Below are 17457 nucleotides of genomic sequence, written 5' to 3'. Positions count from 1 at the left end.
TGTGCCCTGTACATGTCTAGTAGAGGGAGGTGCCGTCTGACTAATGGCTTTAGCTGGCACAGTAGGCAGATGTGCCCTGTACATGTCTAGTAGAGGGAGGTGCCGTCTGACTAATGGCTTTAGCTGGCACAGTAGGCAGATGTGCCCTGTACATGTCTAGTAGAGGGAGGTGCCGTCTGACTAATGGCTTTAGCTGGCACAGTAGGCAGATGTGCCCTGTATATGTCTAGTAGAGGGAGGTGCCGTCTGACTAATGGCTTTAGCTGGCACAGTAGGCAGATGTGCCCTGTACATGTCTAGTAGAGGGAGGTGCCGTCTGACTAATGGCTTTAGCTGGCACAGTAGGCAGATGTGCCCTGTACATGTCTAGTAGAGGGAGGTGCCGTCTGACTAATGGCTTTAGCTGGCACAGTAGGCAGATGTGCCCTGTATATGTCTAGTAGAGGGAGGTGCCGTCTGACTAATGGCTTTAGCTGGCACAGTAGGCAGATGTGCCCTGTACATGTCTAGTAGAGGGAGGTGCCGTCTGACTAATGGCTTTAGCTGGCACAGTAGGCAGATGTGCCCTGTACATGTCTAGTAGAGGGAGGTGCCGTCTGACTAATGGCTTTAGCTGGCACAGTAGGCAGATGTGCCCTGTACATGTCTAGTAGAGGGAGGTGCCGTCTGACTAATGGCTTTAGCTGGCACAGTAGGCAGATGTGCCCTGTACATGTCTAGTAGAGGGAGGTGCCGTCTAATGGCTTTAGCTGGCACAGTAGGCAGATGTGCCCTGTACATGTCTAGTAGAGGGAGGTGCCGTCTGACTAATGGCTTTAGCTGGCACAGTAGGCAGATGTGCCCTGTACATGTCTAGTAGAGGGAGGTGCCGTCTGACTAATGGCTTTAGCTGGCACAGTAGGCAGATGTGCCCTGTATATGTCTAGTAGAGGGAGGTGCCGTCTGACTAATGGCTTTAGCTGGCACAGTAGGCAGATGTGCCCTGTACATGTCTAGTAGAGGGAGGTGCCGTCTGACTAATGGCTTTAGCTGGCACAGTAGGCAGATGTAGAAAAGTCTGAAGTGGGTAGAGGATTTGCCCCGGGTTTAGGCAGGGTGAGCAGTGGCCATCAGTTTTACTTTCTCTACAAATCTCTAGTATCTCAGTATAGGGTTCAGCTGTAGGATTATCAGGAGCACTGTTTAAAGGTTGTCTGGATGCACGTTCAAACTTTAATATCTCATTTGCTTCATTCTCTTGATATTCTTTGTTAAAGGAGCAGCAATGCATTACTGGGAGTTAGCTTCTGATTGGTGGCTGCCCATAAAATGCCTCTTGTCATTGGTTCAACAGATGTGCTCAGCTAGCTCCCAGTATTGCAAGTCTGCCTCCTTCAACAACGGACACCAAGAATGAAGCATATTTGATAATAGAAATAAACCTGAATCATTAAATCATTTTTTGAGGTTTTATGTCCCTTCAAGTTTATCTTCGTTATCATTAAGGGCTTAAACACCCTGTGCCTTATAGTCCTAAAGAGATAATCTGATTATTTACAGTAAAGGGACATGAAACCCAAAATGTTACCGCTCATAATTCGGAAGAAAATGCAACTTTCCAATTTACTTCCATTATCTAATTTGCTTTATACTTTTGGTATCCTTTGTTGAAAAGCATATCTAAATATGCTCAATAGCTGCTGATTGGTGGCTGCACATAGATGGTTAGCTCACCCCTGTGCATTGCTATTTCATCAACAAAGGATACCTAACGAATAAAGCAAATTAGATAATAGAAGTAAATTAGTATGTTGTTTAAAATCGTATTTTTTATCTGAATCATTAAATACTTTTTTTTGGGCTTCATGTCCCTTTAAAATGTGGGAAGGAAATGCTTTTAGTAAAGCAGCATATGCACATATCCTCACTGGGAGCAGGTGCTGACAACCTGTGCAGCTAAAGAAGTAAAATCATGAGGGGATATACTACATAGTTTAGTTTCATATCTTCCCCTAGGATAGGACGTCTACCCGCAAACGTAGTACACGTAAGTGACCTAGCAGGTGCTCTTGGTGGCCTCAGGAACCTACAAATGTATTAACTATTACAGTGCAGTCATTACAGAATAGACAAACAGCAGATTTATTGTTTAATAGAACTAGATTCCTATAGATGTTATTAATGTAGACTCTGCTCCTGCAATCAGTCTCCTAGGTGGTCTTCATCCTTATTTTGTACAAAGTTATTGTTTAGTTGTGCACGAGGAGTTTCCTCAACAACAGCACAAACCTAAACAGTCCAACATCTTAATACCATAGAAGAGGGGATTGCAAGCTTTGTGCCATGCTCTGCAAGTCATGTGACCGATGTTCTGCAGAGCTCTGACAAACAAGTGTCCTTGCGTCACGCGGTACTCCATCCAGGCAAGTTTAAAAACGAGGTGCTCCATAATCATCCGGCATCCGTTCAATGTTGTATCTGCAGGAAACATGAAAAATGTGACAGGGCTTTGTACCCAGGACAGAATACCACCCCTCCAGAGAATAAACAAGTAGAGCCCTTCACTCAGAAGAAGAGAACAAAAGCGCAGAGAGAAAAAAGTAGCACATGACAGGCAGTGAGAGAGAACAAGAGCACAAAAGCGAGAGGGAGAACAAGAGAACAAAAGCGAGAGAGAGAACGAGAGCACAAAAGCGAGAGGGAGAACGAGAGCACAAAAGCAAGAGGGAGAACGAGAGCACAAAAGCGAGAGGGAGAACGAGAGCACAAAAGCGAGAGGGAGAACGAGAGCACAAAAGCGAGAGGGAGAACGAGAGCACAAAAGCGAGAGGGAGAACGAGAGCACAAAAGCGAGAGGGAGAACGAGAGCACAAAAGCGAGAGAGAGAACAAGAGCACAAAAGCAAGAGGGAGAACAAGAGCACAAAAGCGAGAGGGAGAACGAGAGCACAAAAGCGAGAGAGAACAAGAGAACAAAAGCAAGAGGGAGAACAAGAGCACAAAAGCGAGAGGGAGAACGAGAGCACAAAAGCGAGAGGGAGAACGAGAGCACAAAAGCATGAGAGAGAACGAGAGCACAAAAGCGAGAGGGAGAACAAGAGAACAAAAGAGACAGAGAGAGAGAACAAGAGCACAAAAGCGAGAGGGAGAACAAGAGCACAAAAGCGAGAGGGAGAACGAGAGCAAAAAAGCGAGAGAGAGAACGAGAGCACAAAAGCGAGAGGGAGAACAAGAGCACAAAAGCGAGAGGGAGAACGAGAGCACAAAAGCGAGAGGGAGAACGAGAGCACAAAAGCGAGAGGGAGAACGAGAGCACAAAAGCGAGAGGGAGAACGAGAGCACAAAAGCGAGAGGGAGAACGAGAGCACAAAAGCGAGAGGGAGAACGAGAGCACAAAAGCGAGAGGGAGAACGAGAGCACAAAAGCGAGAGGGAGAACGAGAGCACAAAAGCGAGAGGGAGAACGAGAGCACAAAAGCGAGAGGGAGAACGAGAGCACAAAAGCGAGAGGGAGAACGAGAGCACAAAAGCGAGAGGGAGAACGAGAGCACAAAAGCGAGAGGGAGAACGAGAGCACAAAAGCGAGAGGGAGAACGAGAGCACAAAAGCGAGAGGGAGACCGAGAGCACAAAAGCGAGAGGGAGAACGAGAGCACAAAAACGAGAGGGAGAACAAGAGAACAAAAGCGAGAGGGAGAACGAGAGCACAAAAGCGAGAGGGAGAACAAGAGCACAAAAGCGAGAGGGAGAACGAGAGCACAAAAGCGAGAGGGAGAACGAGAGCACAAGAGAGAGAGAGAGAGAATGAGAGCACAAAAGCGAGAGAGAAAACGAGAGCACAAAAGCGAGAGGGAGAACGAGAGCACAAAAGCGAGAGGGAGAACAAGAGAACAAAAGAGAGAGAGAGAACAAGAGCACAAAAGCGAGAGAGAGAACAAGAGCACAAAAGCGAGAGAGAGAACAAGAGCACAAAAGCGAGAGGGAGAACAAGAGCACAAAAGCGAGAGAGAACAAGAGCACAAAAGCGAGAGGGAGAACAAGAGCACAAAAGCAAGAGAGAGAACAAGAGAACAAAAGCGAGAGAGAGAAAACGAGAACAAAAGCGAGAGGGAGAACAAGAGAACAAAAGCGAGAGAGAGAACGAGAGCACAAAAACGAGAGGGAGAACGAGAGCACAAAAGCGAGAGGGAGAACGAGAGCACAAAAGCGAGAGGGAGAACGAGAGCACAAAAGCGAGAGGGAGAACAAGAGCACAAAAGCGAGAGAGAGAACAAGAGAACAAAAGTGAGAGAGCATAAAAAGTGAGAGAGCATAAAAGCGAGAGGGAGAACAAGAGAACAAAAGCGAGAGAGAGAACGAGAGCACAAAAACGAGAGGGAGAACGAGAGCACAAAAGCGAGAGGGAGAACGAGAGCACAAAAGCGAGAGGGAGAACGAGAGCATAAAAGCGAGAGGGAGAACAAGAGAACAAAAGCGAGAGAGAGAACGAGAGCACAAAAACGAGAGGGAGAACGAGAGCACAAAAGCGAGAGGGAGAACGAGAGCACAAAAGCGAGAGGGAGAACAAGAGAACAAAAGTGAGAGAGCATAAAAGCGAGAGAAGAAAAGATAGAAGAGAAGAGAGAGTAAAGAGACCCCCCCCCCCCCCGAGGACAGAAAAGGCTGAGATTTTCCAATAGGACAGGTAAGGTGGAATAAGCAGAAAACAAAATTTATGCTTACCTGATAAATTTCTTTCTTTCTTGACACGATGAGTCCACGGATAATCTAATTACTATTGGGAACATCACTCCTGTCCAGTAGGAGGCGGCAAAGAGCACCACAGCAAAGCTGTTAAATATCCCCTCCCTTCCCTCCCACCCCAGTCATTCGACCGAAGTAAAGGAGAGAAAGGCAGTAACAAGGTGCAGAGGTGTCTGAAGTTTATAACATACTAACAACCTGTCTAAATAACAGTGCGGGCCGTGGACTCATCGTGTCAATAAATAAATACATTTATCAGGTAAGCATAAATTCTGTTTTCTTTCTAATAACTCTAGCTTGGGTATTGATTCCCAATAGTAATTAGATTAGAGTACACAGATGATAAGGGAGGGACAAGACAGGAAACCTAAACTGAAGGCACCACTGCTTGAAGAACCTTTCTCCCAAAAGCGGCCTCAGCCGAGGCAAAAGAGTCAAATTTATAGAAGTTTGAAAAAGTGTGAAGAAAGGACCAAGTTGCAGCCTTGCAAATCTGTTCCATAGAGGCTTCATTTTTGAATGCCCAGGAAGAGGAAACAACCCTCGTAGAATGAGCCGTTAGTCCCTCAGGAAGCTGCTGTCCAGCAGTTTCATAGGCAAAGCAAATGATACTCTTCAGCCACAAAGAAAGAGAATCAGCCATAGCTTTCATTCCCTTATGTTAAACAGAAGACTGACGAAAATCCTTAGTCGCCTGTAAATAGAATTTTAGTGCATGTACCACGTCCAGATTGTGTAGAAGCCGTTCCTCCTGAGAAGAAGGATTAGGACACAAGGAAGGAACAACAATCTCCTGATTACTGTTCCGGTCTGAAACTACTTTAGGGAGAAACCCTAATTTAGTACATAAAGCCACCTTATCTGAATGAAAAATAAGGTAAGGAGACTCATACTGTAATGCCGAGAGCTCTGACACTCTACGAGCAGAAGAATAGCAACAAGAAACAAAACTTCCCAAGATAACAACTTAATATTAAAGGAATGCATAGGCTCCAACGAAGCCCCTTGAAGAACCAAATTAAGACTCCAGAAAGGAGTAACTGGTTTGAACACAGGTCTGAGCCTGACAAAACAATTGCACGTCTGGGACATCCCCAGACGCTTATGTAACAAAATAGAGAAGGCAGATATTTGACCCTTTAGGGAACTTGCCAATAAACCCTTCTCCAAACCTTCTTGGAGAAAAAACAGAATTCTAGGAATCCTAACTCTACTCCAAGAGTAGCCTTTGGATTCACACCGATATAGATATCTTATGGTAAATCTTTCTAGTCACAGGTTTACAAGCCTGAATCATGGTCTCAATGACCGAGTCCGAAAATCCACGCTTGGATAAAATTAAGCGTTCAATCTCCAAGCAGTCAGATTCTGAGAAACTAGATTTGAATGAAGGAAGGCCCCTTGAAGTAGAAGGTCCTTCCCCAACTGAAGTTTCCAAGGTGGAAGAGATGACATGTCCACCAGGTCTGCATACTAAATCCTGCAAGGCCACGTTGGTGCAATGAGGATCATCGACTGCCTCTCCTGCTTGATTCGAGCAATGACCCGAGGAAAAAAAGCGAACAGAGAAAATAGGTATGCGAGACTGAAATTCCAAGGTACCGCTAGAGTGTCTCTCAGTACCGCCTAAGGGTCCCTTGACCGTGACCCATACCTCGGGAGCTTAGCATTCTGCCGAGATGCCATGAGATCCAATTCCGGCTGATCCCATTTGAGAATCAGGCTGGAAAACCCTTCTGGATGGAGCTCCCACTCCCCCGGGTGAAAGGTCTGCCTGCTCAGGAAGTCCGCCACCCAGTTGTCCACTCCTGGAATGTGGATCACTGACATACAGCAATTGTGGGTCTCAGCTCACTGAATGATCTTGGCTACCTCTATCATGGCCAAGGAACTCCGAGCTCCTCCTTGATGGTTGATGTAAACCACTGAAGCTAAATTGTCCGACTGGAACCAGAAGAACCGGGCCAAAGTTAACTGAGACCAGGCCAGGAGAGCATTGAAGATTGTTTATGGGAAGAACAGACTCTGACCGAGTCCCTGTTCTCTGAGCCTTTAGAGAGCCTCCCAGAAGGCTGGCATCTGTTGTCACAATCACCCAAGAGGTTCTACGAAAGCAGGTTCCCTGGGAGAGATGATCCAGAGACAACCACCAAAATAGAGAATCCCTTGCTTCCTGCTCTAGCTGTAATAGCTGAGACAGATCTGCATAATCTCCGTTCCACTGCCTGCGCATGCTTAACTGCAGAGGTCTGAGATGGAAACAGACGACTGGGATGATGTCCATTGCCGCTACCATCAGCCCGATTACCTCCATGCACTGAGCCACTGATGGCCGAGGAGAGGACTGAAGTGCTAGGCAAGAATCGAAAATCTTTGATTTCCTGACTTCTGTCAGAAAAATCTTCATTGATAGGGAATCTATTATGATTCCCAAGAAAATCACCTTTGTATTTAGAACTAAGGAACTCTTTTCCAAATTCACCTTCCATCTGTGAGACCGCAGGAAAGATAACATTTCCGTGTGAGATCTTGCTTGTTGAAAGGAAGACGCCTGAACTAGAATGTCATTCAGATAAGGTGCCACTGCAATGCCCCGCAATCAAAGCACCGCTAGCAGGGATCCCAGGACCTTTGAGGAAATTCTGGTAACTGTGGAAAGACCGATTGGAAGAGCTACAAACTGGAAGTGTTTGTCTAGAAATGCAAACCATAGAAACTTGTGATGGTCCCTGTGTATGAGAACATGCAGGTACGCGTCCTTTAAATCCACCGTTGTCATAAATTGACCCTCCTGGACCAAAGGAAGAATGGAACGAATAGCTTCCATCTTGAAGGAAATGCACTCCAAGGAATTTGTTTAGACTCTTGAGATCTGAAATCCGTCTGAAGGTTCCCTTTTTGGGAACCACGAACAGATTGGAATAGAACCCCAGACCTTGTTCCTGCATTGTAACAGGAACTATCACTCCCAGGTCAGAGAGGTCCCGAACACAGTGTAAGATCGCCTCTCTCTTTGTCTGGTCTACAGATAATCTTGAAAGCAGAAAACTGCTCCTTGGAGGAAAGGTCTTGACTCAAGTTTGTATCCCTGGGACACGATGTCCACCGCCCAGGGATCCTGAGCATCTTGAACCCAAGCCTGAACGAAGAATGAAAGTCTGGCCCCCACAAGAACCAGTCCCAGATCGGGGGCAGACCCTTCATGCTGCTATTGATGTAATAGCAGGCTTTTTGGATTGTTTTCCCATGTTTCAAGACTGATTGGGTCTCCAGGAAAGCTTGGAATGCTCCAGCTTGGAGGAGGAAGTGGAAGGATTTCCCTTGAAATTTCGAAAGGAACGAAAATTACTCTGACGTCCCTTTTGATTATTTCTCTTATCCTGAGGGAGGAAAAATCCCTTTCCTCCCGTGATGTCAGCAATTATTTCCGTCAACCCCGGCCCAAACAAAGTCTTTCCTTTGTAAGGAATCGCCAAAAGTTTAGACATAGATGATACATCTGCAGACCAAGATTTTAACCATAAAGCTCTGCGGGCCAGTATGGCAAAAAAACGAAATCTTAGCTCCCAGCTTAATAACCTGAAGGGAAGCATCCGTGGTAAAGGAGTTGGCCAACTTAAGAGCCTTTATCCTATCCTGGATTTCTTCAAGGGAAGTGTCTGTTTTTAATAGATTCAGACAATGCATCAACCAGTATGCTGCCGCACTAGTGACAGTAGTAATACAAACCGCGGGTTGTCATTGTAAACCCTGGTGTACATATATCTTCTTGAGTAACACCTCTAACTTCTTATCCATAGGATCCTTAAAAGAGCAACTATCCTCTATAGGAATAGTAGTTCTCTTGGCTAGCATGGAAATTGCCCCTTCCACTTTGGGTACCGTCTGCCAAGATTCCTCGATAGAATCTGCTATAGGAAACATCTTTTTAAGTACAGGGGATGAAGAAAAAGGGATACACCGTATCTCCCATTCCTTAGCAATAATCTCAGTAGCTCGATCTGGTACAGGAAAAACTTCCACCATGGAAGGTACATCAAAATATTTATGTAGCTTACTGGACTTTTTAGGATTGACAACGACCATGGTGTCGCTGTCATCCAGTGTAGCTAAAACCTTCTTGAGTAACAGACGGAGGCGTTCTAGCTGAAACCTGAAGGATACAACTTCAGAATCAGCAGGAGGAATTCCACTGTCTGAGATTTCACCTTCAGATGATACCGAAGTATCCTCCTCCTCAGGCTTCTGGGAGGGGGCATTCAAAATAGCAACAACTGCGGCAGTAACCTCACTTACTGAATGCTTACTTTTCCTCTTGCGCTTCCCTGCAGCATGGGAAAAGCAGACAACGCATCAGAGACCGCAGAGGACATGAGGGAAGCGATGTTGTGCAACGTGACTCCAGGTGGAGTTACAGAGGAAGTGCAGGGCACTGTATGAGTGGGCGATAAAATTTTTGGACACTTGAGGAGTAAGCTGCGGTATATATTGAACATTGTCGTTAGGCATCTGAACAGCCTCTGCCTTAGACAATGTTGGCTAAGAAAAAAAAATCTATCCCTGTAATTTAAAGTTCTCTCAAAACATAAGGAACTGAAGGGATAGGTGGTTCCACATTAGCACCAAAACAACATTTTGCAAGGCATCTTGGTCCATTCTGACTCACAATGGAACAAATGACTACAAAAAACAGAATTTATGTTTACCTGATAAATTACTTTCTCCAACGGTGTGTCCGGTCCACGGCGTCATCCTTACTTGTGGGATATTCTCTTCCCCAACAGGAAATGGCAAAGAGCCCAGCAAAGCTGGTCACATGATCCCTCCTAGGCTCCGCCTACCCCAGTCATTCGACCGACGTTAAGGAGGAATATTTGCATAGGAGAAACCATATGTTACCGTGGTGACTGTAGTTAAAGAAAATAAATTATCAGACCTGATTAAAAAAACCAGGGCGGGCCGTGGACCGGACACACCGTTGGAGAAAGTAATTTATCAGGTAAACATAAATTCTGTTTTCTCCAACATAGGTGTGTCCGGTCCACGGCGTCATCCTTACTTGTGGGAACCAATACCAAAGCTTTAGGACACGGATGAAGGGAGGGAGCAAATCAGGTCACCTAAATGGAAGGCACCACGGCTTGCAAAACCTTTCTCCCAAAAATAGCCTCAGAAGAAGCAAAAGTATCAAATTTGTAAAATTTAGAAAAAGTGTGCAGTGAAGACCAAGTCGCTGCCTTACATATCTGATCAACAGAAGCCTCGTTCTTGAAGGCCCATGTGGAAGCCACAGCCCTAGTGGAGTGAGCTGTGATTCTTTCAGGAGGCTGCCGTCCGGCAGTCTCATAAGCCAATCGGATAATGCTTTTAATCCAGAAGGAGAGAGAGGTAGAAGTTGCTTTTTGACCTCTCCGTTTACCAGAATAAACAACAAACAAAGACAAAGTTTGTCTGAAATCCTTAGTAGCTGCTAAGTAAAATTTGAGAGCACGAACTACATCCAAGTTGTGCAACAAACGTTCCTTCTTTGAAACTGGATTAGGACACAAAGAAGGCACAACTATCTCCTGGTTAATGTTTTTGTTAGAAACAACTTTTGGAAGAAAACCAGGTTTAGTACGCAAAACCACCTTATCTGCATGGAACACCAGATAAGGAGAAGAACACTGCAGAGCAGATAATTCTGAAACTCTTCTAGCAGAAGAAATTGCAACCAAAAACAAAACTTTCCAAGATAATAACTTAATATCAACGGAATGTAAGGGTTCAAACGGAACCCCCTGAAGAACTGAAAGAACTAGGTTGAGACTCCAAGGAGGAGTCAAAATTTTGTAAACAGGCTTGATTCTAACCAGAGCCTGAACAAAGGCTAGAACATCTGGCACAGCTGCCAGCTTTTTGTGAAGAAACACAGACAAGGCAGAAATCTGTCCCATCAAGGAACTTGCAGATAATCCTTTTTCCAATCCTTCTCGAAGGAAGGATAGACTCTTAGGAATCTTAACCTTGTCCCAAGGGAATCCTGCAGATTCACACCAACAGATATACCAAATTATGTGGTAATTTTTCTGGTTACAGGCTTTCAGGCCTGAACAAGAGTATTAATAACAGAATCTGAGAACCCTCGCTTTGATAAGATCAAGCGTTCAATCTCCAAGCAGTCAGCTGGAGTGGGTCGAACGGACCTAGAACAAGAAGGTCTCGTCTCAAAGGTAGCTTCCATGGTGGAGCCGATGACATATTCACCAGATCTGCATACCAAGTCCTGCGTGGCCACGCAGGAGCTATCAAAATCACCGACGCCCTCTCCTGATTGATCCTGGCTACCAGCCTGGGGATGAGAGGAAACGGCGGGAACACATAAGCTAGTTTGAAGGTCCAAGGTGCTACTAGTGCATCCACTAGAGCCGCCTTGGGATCCCTGGATCTGTACCCGTAGTAAGGAACTCTGAAGTTCTGACGAGAGGCCATCAGATCCATGTCTGGAATGCCCCACGGTTGAGTGACTTGGGCAAAGATTTCCGGATGGAGTTCCCACTCCCCCGGATGCAATGTCTGACGACTCAGAAAATCCGCTTCCCAATTTTCCACTCCTGGGATGTGGATAGCAGACAGGTGGCAGGAGTGAGACTCCGCCCATAGAATGATTTTGGTCACTTCTTCCATCGCTAGGGAACTCCTTGTTCCCCCCTGATGGTTGATGTATGAACTTGGCCCTCGCTAGCTGAGGCCAAGCTTTGAGAGCATTGAATATCGCTCTCAGTTCCAGAATATTTATCGGTAGTAGAGATTCTACCCGAGACCAAAGACCCTGAGCTTTCAGGGATCCCCAGACCGCGCCCCAGCCCATCAGACTGGCGTCGGTCGTGACAATGACCCACTCTGGTCTGCGGAAGGTCATCCCTTGTGACAGGTTGTCCAGGGACAGCCACCAACGGAATGAGTCTCTGGTCCTCTGATTTACTTGTATCTTCGGAGACAAGTCTGAATAGTCCCCATTCCACTGACTGAGCATGAACAGTTGTAATGGTCTTAGATGAATGCGCACAAAAGGAACTATGTCCATTGCCGCTACCATCAAACCTATCACTTCCATGCACTGCGCTATGGAAGGAAGAGGAACGGAATGAAGTATCCGACAAGAGTCTAGAAGTTTTGTTTTTCTGGCTTCTGTCAGAAAAATCCTCATTTCTAAGGAGTCTATTATAGTTCCCAAGAAGGGAACCCTCGTTGACGGAGATAGAGAACTCTTTTCCACGTTCACTTTCCATCCGTGAGATCTGAGAAAGGCCAGGACAATGTCCGTGTGAGCCTTTACTTGAGGAAGGGACGACGCTCGAATCAGAATGTCGTCCAAGTAAGGTACTACAGCAATGCCCCTTGGTCTTAGCACCGCCAGAAGGGACCCTAGTACCTATGAGAAAATCCTAGGAGCAGTGGCTAATCCGAAAGAAAACGCCACGAACTGGAAATGCTTGTCCAGGAATGCAAACCTTAGGAACCGATGATGTTCCTTGTGGATAGGAATATGTAGATACGCATCCTTGAAATCCACCTTGGTCATGAATTGACCTTCCTGGATGGAAGGAAGAAGTGTTCGAATGGTTTCCATCTTGAACGATGGAACCTTGAGAAACTTGTTCAAGATCTTGAGATCTAAGATTGGTCTGAACGTTCCCTCTTTTTTGGGAACTATGAACAGATTGGAGTAGAACCCCATCCCTTGTTCTCCTAATGGAACAGGATGAATCACTCCCATTTTTAGCAGGTCTTCTACCCAATGTAAGAATGCCTGTCTTCTTATGTGGTCTGAAGACAACTGAGACCTGTGGAACCTCCCCCTTGGAGGAAGCCCCTTGAACTCCAGAGAATAACCTTGGGAGACTATTTCTAGCGCCCAAGGATCCAGAACATCTCTTGCCCCAGCCTGAGCGAAGAGAGAGAGTCTGCCCCCCACCAGATCCGGTCCCGGATCGGGGGCCCGCATTTCATGCTGTCTTGGTAGCAGTGGCAGGTTTCCTGGCCTGCTTTCCTTTGTTCCAGCCTTGCATAGGTCTCCAGGCTGGATTGGCTTGAGAAGTATTACCTTCCTGCTTAGAGGACGTAGCCCTTGGGGCTGATCCGTTTCTGCGAAAGGGACGAAACTTAGGTTTATTTTTGGTCTTGAAAAGACCTATCCTGAGGAAGGGCGTGGCCCTTGCCCCCAGTGATATCAGAGATAATCTCTTTCAAGTCAGGGCCAAAGAGTGTTTTCCCCTTGAAAGGAATGTCAAGCAATTTGTTCTTGGAAGACGCATCCGCTGCCCAAGATTTTAACCAAAGCGCTCTGCGCCACAATAGCAAACCCAGAATTTTTTCGCCGCTAACCTAGCCAATTGCAAGGTGGCGTCTAATTTAAGAGCACGAATTCTGTCCATAATCTCCTCATAAGAAGAAGAATTACTAATAATCGCCTTTCCTAGCTCATCAAACTAGAAACACGCGGCTGCAGTGACAGGGACAATGCATGCAATTGGTTGTAGAAGGGAACCTTGCTGAACAAACATCTTTAGCAGACCTTCTAATTTTTTATCCATAGGATCTTGGAAAGCACAACTATCTTCTATGGGTATAGTGGCGCGCTTGTGTAGAGTAGAAACCGCCCCCTCGACCTTGGGGACTGTCTGCCATCAGTCCTTTCTGGGGTCGACTATAGGAAAACAATTTTATAAATATGGGGGGAGGTACCAAAGGTATACCGGGCCTGTCCCATTTTTTACTAACAATGTACGCCACCCGCTTGGATATAGGAAAAGCTTCGGGGGGCCCCGGGGCCTCTAAGAACTTTTCCATTTTACATAGTGGTTCTGGAATGACCAGATAATCACAATCATCCAAATTGGATAACACCTCTTTAAGCAGAGCGCGGAGATGTTCCAACTTAAATTTAAAAGTAATCACATCAGGTTCAGCTTGTTGAGAAATGTTTCCTGAATCTGAAATTTCTCCCTCAGACAAAACCTCCCTGGCCCCCTCAGACTGGTGTAGGGGCCCTTCAGAAACCATATCATCAGCGTTCTCATGCTCTACAGAATTTTCTAAAACAGAGCAGTCGCGCTTTCGCTGATAAGTGGGCATATTGGCTAAAATGTTTTTGATAGAATTATCCATTACAGCCGTTAAATGTTGCATAGTAAGGAGTATTGGCGCACTAGATGTACTAGGGGCCTCCTGTATGGGCAAGACTGGTGTAGACGAAGGAGGGGATGATGCAGTACCATGCTTACTCCCCTCACTTGAGGAATCATCTTGGGCATCATTTTTACTAAATTTTTTTATGACATAAAATACATATAGTTAAATGAGAAGGAACCTTGGTTTCCCCACAGTCAGAACACAATCTATCTGGTAGTTCAGACATGTTAAACAGGCATAAACTTGATAACAAAGCACAAAAAACGTTTTAAAATAAAACCGTTACTGTCACTTTAAATTTTAAACTAAACACACTTTATTACTGCAATTGCGAAAAAGTATGAAGGAATTGTTCAAAATTCACCAAAATTTCACCACAGTGTCTTAAAGCCTTAAAAGTATTGCACACCAAATTTGGAAGCTTTAACCCTTAAAATAACGGAACCGGAGCCGTTTTTATATTTAACCCCTTTACAGTCCCTGGAATCTGCTTTGCTGAGACCCAACCAAGCCCAAAGGGGAATACGATACCAAATGATGCCTTCAGAAAGACTTTTCTATGTATCAGAGCTCCACACACATGCAGCTGCATGCCATGCTGTCCTCAAAAACAAGTGCGCCATACCGGCGCGAAAATGAGGCTCTGACTATGATTAGGGAAAGCCCCTAAAGAATAAGGTGTCAAAAACAGTGCCTGCCGATATAATCATATCAAAATACCCAGAATAAATGAATCCTCAAGGCTAAATATGTGTTAATAATGAATCGATTTAGCCCAGAAAAAGTCTACAGTCTTAATAAGCCCTTGTGAAGCCCTTATTTACTATCTTAATAAACATGGCTTACCGGATCCCATAGGGAAAATGACAGCTTCCAGCATTACATCGTCTTGTTAGAATGTGTCATACCTCAAGCAGTAAGAGACTGCACACTGTTCCCCCAACTGAAGTTAATTGCTCTCAACAGTCCTGTGTGGAACAGCCATGGATTTTAGTTACGGTGCTAAAATCATTTTCCTCATACAAACAGAAATCTTCATCTCTTTTCTGTTTCTGAGTAAATAGTACATACCAGCACTATTTTAAAATAACAAACTCTTGATTGAATAATAAAAACTACAGTTAAACACTAAAAAACTCTAAGCCATCTCCGTGGAGATGTTGCCTGTACAACGGCAAAGAGAATGACTGGGGTAGGCGGAGCCTAGGAGGGATCATGTGACCAGCTTTGCTGGGCTCTTTGCCATTTCCTGTTGGGGAAGAGAATATCCCACAAGTAAGGATGACGCCGTGGACCGGACACACCTATGTTGGAGAAAAATACTTAAATTTTGATAAAAATTTAAACACAAAAAAACGTTACTGACTGTCACTTTAAATTTTAAAACGTAACCTTTTTTTATATTCTGCAGTAAGTAACTAAATAGTGTTATGCAAGTACTACTGACAAACTCTACACCTCAGCTTAGCTTTGCTGAGGTGCCTACCTGCCCTGCTGACACACCGGATAGAATCTCTCTAGTAAAAGATCCGGAACTCGCAAAATAGCAGCAACAGCGTCTGCAGTATAGTGAACAGCTGTCCGGTTCTAAAAGCGCAGTTTTTAAACTTATGCGCTTTCCAGGGAGATTGTTATCTGGTTACAGTGAATGCAGGGGAAAATGGCGCGCCACAGCAAACGGCAGTCTCAGTTAGCCCCGCCCATCGTGGGCGTCTAAAAAATGAACCTCTTGGTCGGCATATTATAAATTCAAGCCGCCGGGAGAAGTGAAAACCACATAACATAAGCCTTTTTTTCTAACATCCTCAGCCCCAGTGCCTGCCATAACCATACTGCCATTCCCCTTAACATATAGGAGAAAAACTGTGTGTCCCTTAGTGAATAAAGTCAGCACTTACCTCATAAATCTGCCAGGCAGCAAGGCAGCTCACTAGGTTTGAGAGGTCTTCTCCCTCACATGGGCCTGTGGAAAAAGGAGATAAAGACTGAGTACTCTTGCTCAGGCTTTTAGTATTAGAGCAGCATTAACTACATGGGAGGCGCAGTGAGAATTATGTCCCACAAGTTCCCATTGCTTGAAAGCCACCACTGCTCTACTGAAGAGACTGATATGGACTACGGCTACACCCTAGAACAAAGCAGCACAATCTTGAAGAATCTTTTCTAACACCTCACTTTACCACTTCCTTGCTCTAACGTAGGCAAAGAGAATGACTGGGGTGGGAGGGAAGGGAGGTGATATTTAACAGCTTTGCTGTGGTGCTCTTTGCCGCCTCCTGCTGGGCAGGAGTGATATTCCCAATAGTAATTAGATGATCCGTGGACTCATAGTGTCATTAGAAAAAAAACATATTTTTCTAAAAGCCAGCATTGACACTGACCTGTGGTTTGAGATATACATGATGGGAACACCAGGGATTTTCCGGATTCTTCTCTTTAGGTCTCTGTCAACCGTGGCAACAATATAACATTTATGCTGTTGAAAGGAAGTGTGATAAATTATATCACTCTGTCTATGTATTATCCCAAACACCACCCCAGGGTTCCTCTACAATACTTGCCCAATCACCACCCCAGGGTTCCTCTACAGTACTAGCCCAATCACCACTCTAGGGATCTGCTACAGTACAAGCCCAAACACCACCCCAGGGTTCCTCTACAGTACTAGCCCAAACACCACCCCGAGATTCCTCTAGAGTACTAGCCCAATCACCACCCCAGGGTTCCTCTGCACCACCACCTACAGTACTAGCCCAAACACCACCCCAGGGTTCCTCTACACCACCACCTACAGTACTAGCCCAAACACCACCCAGGGGTTCCCCTACAGTACTAGCCCAAACACCACCCCAGGGTTCCTCTACAGTACCAGCCCAAACACCACCCCAGGGTTCCTCTACAGTACAAGCCCAAACACCACCCCAGGGTTCCTCTACAGTATTATTATTATTATCAGGTATTTGTAGAGCGCCAACAGATTCTGCAGCGCTGTAAACATAGTCGGTATACACAATAGCTTTTGTAGGGATCAAGAGTACTAGCCCAATCACCACTCCAGGGTTCCTCTACAGTACTAGCCCAATCACCACTCCAGGGATCCGCTACAGTACAAGCCCAAACACCACCCCAGGGTTCCTCTACAGTACTAGCCCAAATACCACCCCGAGGTTCCTCTAGAGTACTAGCCCAATCACCACCCCAGGGTTCCTCTACACCACCACCTACAGTACTAGCCCAAACACCACCCAGGGGTTCCCCTACAGTACTAGCCAAAACATCACCCCAGGGTTCCTCTACACCACCACCTACAGTACTAGCCCAAACACCACCCAGGGGTTCCCCTACAGTACTAGCCAAAACACCACCCCAGGGTTCCTCTACAGTACTAGCCCAATCACCACCCCAGGATTCCGCTACAGTACAAGCACAAACACCACCCCAGGGTTCCTCTACAGTACTAGCCCAAACACTACTCCAGAGTTTGTCTAGAGTACTAGCCAATCACCACTCCAGGGTTCCTCTACAGTACAAGCCCAAACACCACCCCAGGGTTCCTCTACAGTA

At 45.7% G+C, this 17457-nt stretch overlaps 1 protein-coding gene across 1 annotated transcript in view; it reads right to left on the bottom strand.

Moving 5' to 3' along the window:
• Window positions 1–2097: 2097 nt before the first annotated feature.
• FCF1 (FCF1 rRNA-processing protein) overlaps window positions 2098–17457 on the bottom strand; it is a 48631-nt gene continuing 33271 nt past the window's right edge. Inside the window, exons 7-8 of the mRNA XM_053696825.1 lie at window positions 16275–16369; window positions 2098–2457 (exon numbers count right to left, since the gene is read on the bottom strand). Coding sequence (XP_053552800.1) covers window positions 2409–2457; window positions 16275–16369 — 144 coding nt within the window. The 3' untranslated portion in view covers window positions 2098–2408. The remainder of the gene's footprint in view (window positions 2458–16274; window positions 16370–17457) is intronic.

Source organism: Bombina bombina, unplaced genomic scaffold, assembly GCF_027579735.1.
Source record: "Bombina bombina isolate aBomBom1 unplaced genomic scaffold, aBomBom1.pri scaffold_1634, whole genome shotgun sequence".
In the NCBI taxonomy this organism is placed as follows: Eukaryota; Metazoa; Chordata; class Amphibia; order Anura; family Bombinatoridae; genus Bombina; species Bombina bombina.
Note: the sequence above shows the minus strand (reverse complement) of the source record. Positions and strands in the feature narration are given on the sequence as shown.